The sequence below is a fragment of the Saccostrea cucullata genome, unplaced genomic scaffold (genome assembly GCF_032062105.1).
Source record: "Saccostrea cucullata isolate Sc308-1 unplaced genomic scaffold, CSIRO_AGI_Scuc_v1 ctg2327, whole genome shotgun sequence".
Lineage (NCBI taxonomy): Eukaryota > Metazoa > Mollusca > Bivalvia > Ostreida > Ostreidae > Saccostrea > Saccostrea cuccullata.
In genome coordinates, this window is record NW_026940706.1 from 69,290 (window position 1) to 73,074 (window position 3,785).

Sequence of the window (3,785 nt, forward strand, 5' to 3'; positions counted from 1 at the left end):
GCATGATCAAGGTAACTATGAGGAAAAATGTTAATATAAGTAATTTTTGGGGTAAATGAGGATCATATGCAACATTAAAAGGCAACATTTCTTTTTACATAAATAGATGCTTACACAGTGTTTCTAAATAACCACGTCCTCAAACGTTAGTTTTCAGACCATACACTCAAAATAAATATGTACATAAACTTGTATACGAAAGAAAAATGAAAGTATGCAAATACATGTACAAAGAACGATCATCAACGTTATAGAAGTTAAAACAGTTTCTTTAAGGAATTTCTTAACATGTCTTGATGTAATAAAAATCCAGGAAACATATTAAGAAGTTTTGGCTCGCATCCTCATTAAGACCAAAGACGTAAAATGTTAACTATTTTCATTTTTCACAGGCTATTTTTCTTGTTCATTCTCTCAGCTATGGCACTAGCTATTCTCTTCTTTTGTGGTTCTGTATAGCTAAATATTCGGATCATGGCACGAAGGTGGTTGTCCGACTGTTTTTGATCGGTAATATAGTGGTAAAAAGAGTCCTTTAGGAACCTCAAAATGGCCGCGGCCTCCGTTTCCGGTCTCTCGGCACTGTCGTAGGACTCTTGGCGCCTGAATGACTGCCATTTGGCTAATTCCGCCTCTGTATCCACCAACTTCTCCAGCAGTTCACGAGTTGTTACAGGTGCTGCTTTGCCGGACATGGCGGCTATTCTCTCAATCTGTCATGACATTTGATATACATGTATACAAATAGCACACAATGGTAAACATGACTGTATAAACACAAGTCAGTCAAAACTTTGAAGATGACAACTGTATGTATCAATTAGATTCGTTTTCGTTACCTCAAAATTCCTTTCAAACTTTGCCGACTCTTGGCCTTTTCGGTACATTTCATAATACATTTCTGCATTCTTTTGTTCCCTGTCGGCAATTATAGCCTGTCATAACAAAATCATGGCTATTTTACATTAACAATCATTTCTATATTTATAGTAATGGCATAAAGGCATATTTTCCCCATTAATCATAATTTATTGTAATTAATATTGTAATTTTCCGAAGCGATGACAGTCGAATATCATTAATCCATGTAAGTACATGTATATGTGAAACATCTACTTTATTTCTACAAAGAATTACTTTAATGTAATAAGGTAAACTATACTTCACTTTAAGATTTTTAACCGTCTCTTCCAGGGATGAAATCTTTTCCAGCGCTTCATCATAGGAGGACTTCAATTCAGTCTGACTGATGGTCATAGAATCAAGTTCCTCTCGAATTTCCTTAATCTTAATATTTTTACACTCAATAAGTTCCGCCGCCTCTTTGTCTATATTGTTCTTCAGCAAGTCAATCTCCTCCACCCTCTCAGCAATGTCTTTCTTTAGCTGTTTGACCTCTTTCTTAAGCTGCTTCATTTCCATTTCCTTGCGCTGTGTTGGGGTGACGTAGTTATTGCAGTCACAGTCTTGCAGTTCGTGGGACAAGTGCCCCTTTTCAAATCTTAGTCTACTAGTTAACGTCTCACGAACGCATGGAGGATTTTCTCCAGAGGAAGAGAGATTCAATGTGCTTCCTTTGGGTCGTGGAAGAAATGACCGCCCAAAGTCAGACGTTTGGCGATGCAGATCCTTTGTGGAACTCGCTTTTGGAATTGCATTTACTCCGTCTATAGTGCGACGTCTTCTGATTTTATAATCAAACAATTTAGATGCACTATTGGAAGATGCATTATTGGTCTCAAGAAAATTGTTCTTTTCCCCCTTTTTTTCTAAACTCTGTCTTGAAGGATCCCTCGGTGTGACTTTGTCTATACTTTCCGTACTTCCTTTGCTACTGTCAGTGAGTTGGCTTGTTTGGTTGTTGTCGTCACATTCACCATTTGCTTTGTTTTTGTTTGGACTATCCTCATTCACGTTATACCCTGCAACATCTTGATCTTCTTTTGTGTACGCAGGTCCTTCTGTGACATCTTGGATAACTCTTAAATCTTCTAAACTATCTGTCTCACAAACAGAGGCATCTATTGTAGTGCCCTGAGAAAGGGATGTCCCCTCCGTTGTCATTCTGTTTTGCTTTAGTATATTTCAACCATAATCTTTTATTACCAGCTGGCCGAGTTTGTTAATTTACTTCACCATGAGTAGCTCTATCGATTTAGTCTGTCCCATGTTTGCTAAAATAAATGTATAACATATAATGTAACACGAAGACTGAATAATTTGCCTACACTCCATGTAAATCCAGTATATTGATCAGTGTTTTATTTTGACTGTAAGGATGATGAACAACAGCTGTGACAATTTAATGGACAAACACAGTACGTGATTTGTCAATATCTGAATCAAAAAGATTGAAAGTCTGATAATCAAACTTTTTTGCTAAACAAAATGCATCATTTAGCATTATGAGTAAGAAAAAGTAAATTTCTTTTTTTTCTAATTGCAGCAAATTTCATTTGACAAAAGTTTCTAGAAAAACAAAACTGTACAGACCCTAGTTGGCCCAATTTACATAACTTTAGTTATATATGAGTCAAAATAAATTTTCAAGAAATCTACATACATATTTAAGATAGTGTATCGTTAATTTGTTTACTTACTGATGCAAAAATTAACAAGCGCAACATTGAAATCATTGGCGAATTCACAATCATTGTGAACATTATCCTAAACAATAAAGATAACATCTCTACAGCGATCGTGGTCTATTTTGCATTAAAACCAACTTCTGCAATGTTTAAGAATAAAAAAAGCAAATAAAATGAATATCATGAACAAAAGGTAATAATTAATTCATTTATAATCTCTTGCGAAAGGATTACCTGAATGTGCTGACCTTATATCTATGCAGGATACACGTCATCTGGTATCGATCGCCTTACGTGTACAAAAGCATTAGATGCAAAGAAAATCGACAATTTCTTGATATTCTTAAAAAGGGGTTATAACATTAAGTTACAGAAGAAAAAAATATATATATAAAATATACACGGTAAGGTCAAATACTATACCAATATATGACATGAGGTCAAAGAATTAATAAAACTCCGCTGCAGTTAAAGTACAGGTATAATACAATTTACAAATAAATTAACACAAAGTTACATATCATATTTTTACAATGAGATGGCAATACAAAAAAATGATAAAACTGCATGTGAAAAATGCTAAAAAAAATAAATAAATAATGGTTTTGTCAAGTACATCGAGATATCATGCATTACAGAAACATGCAACATATTCTAAAAGAAATATATGGAGATAACGAACAGTGTTCAAGTTCAAAAGTTTATAAAACAACACAAAATTGGAGCAAACTTCCAAAAACATCAGGGGTGGAATCAAGTGCCATGGAGGAGTGAGCATCCCTTGCAGAACGGTTACACCCGCCGTGTGTTCCTTGTCATGATCGGGAAATAACAGAATAATCCGTCGGCAAATCAATGTGTATGGAATGGCCTAACAATCAGTATGAAAAACGTCAGTCAGCATTTGACTTTTAAATTGCTGAATTGTATGAGCCGACAAGGTCTTTGTATCGACCATAGAACTTACGAACGGATGACGAGACTGTTGATATTTTTGTTTAAGGAACTTGTTTGTCAATAATTTACGTCTTTTTAAAAATTGTTCATATGTAGAGCATGCTCTCGTGTATCGAGTAATCCGAGAGACATTAACCCCGTATGTAGGTGATGAAGGTATATCGCTGCATTAGTAAGGGAAGTTGATAATTGAAAAGTTAAAGTCGTAACGTTTATCATTAAGTTTGTTTGTAGGATTCC

General features: G+C 35.0%; 1 protein-coding gene across 2 annotated transcripts; it reads right to left on the bottom strand.

Annotated features, from left to right (window-relative positions):
* On the bottom strand, window positions 1–2,924 carry LOC134256022 (uncharacterized). 2 transcript variants are annotated; one of them, XM_062738616.1, is made up of 4 exons: window positions 2,837–2,924; window positions 1,168–2,174; window positions 840–935; window positions 1–713 (listed from the first exon to the last, which is right to left on the bottom strand). In XM_062738616.1, the coding sequence occupies exons 2-4, from the start codon at window positions 2,062–2,064 to the stop codon at window positions 387–389; spliced, it is 1,320 nt and encodes a 439-aa protein (XP_062594600.1). In that variant the 5' UTR covers window positions 2,065–2,174; window positions 2,837–2,924; the 3' UTR covers window positions 1–386. The 2 variants fall into 2 exon arrangements, with proteins under 2 accessions (XP_062594600.1, XP_062594601.1); XM_062738617.1 differs by having other exon boundaries at window positions 2,823–2,877.
* Between the last annotated feature and the right edge of the window lie 861 nt (window positions 2,925–3,785).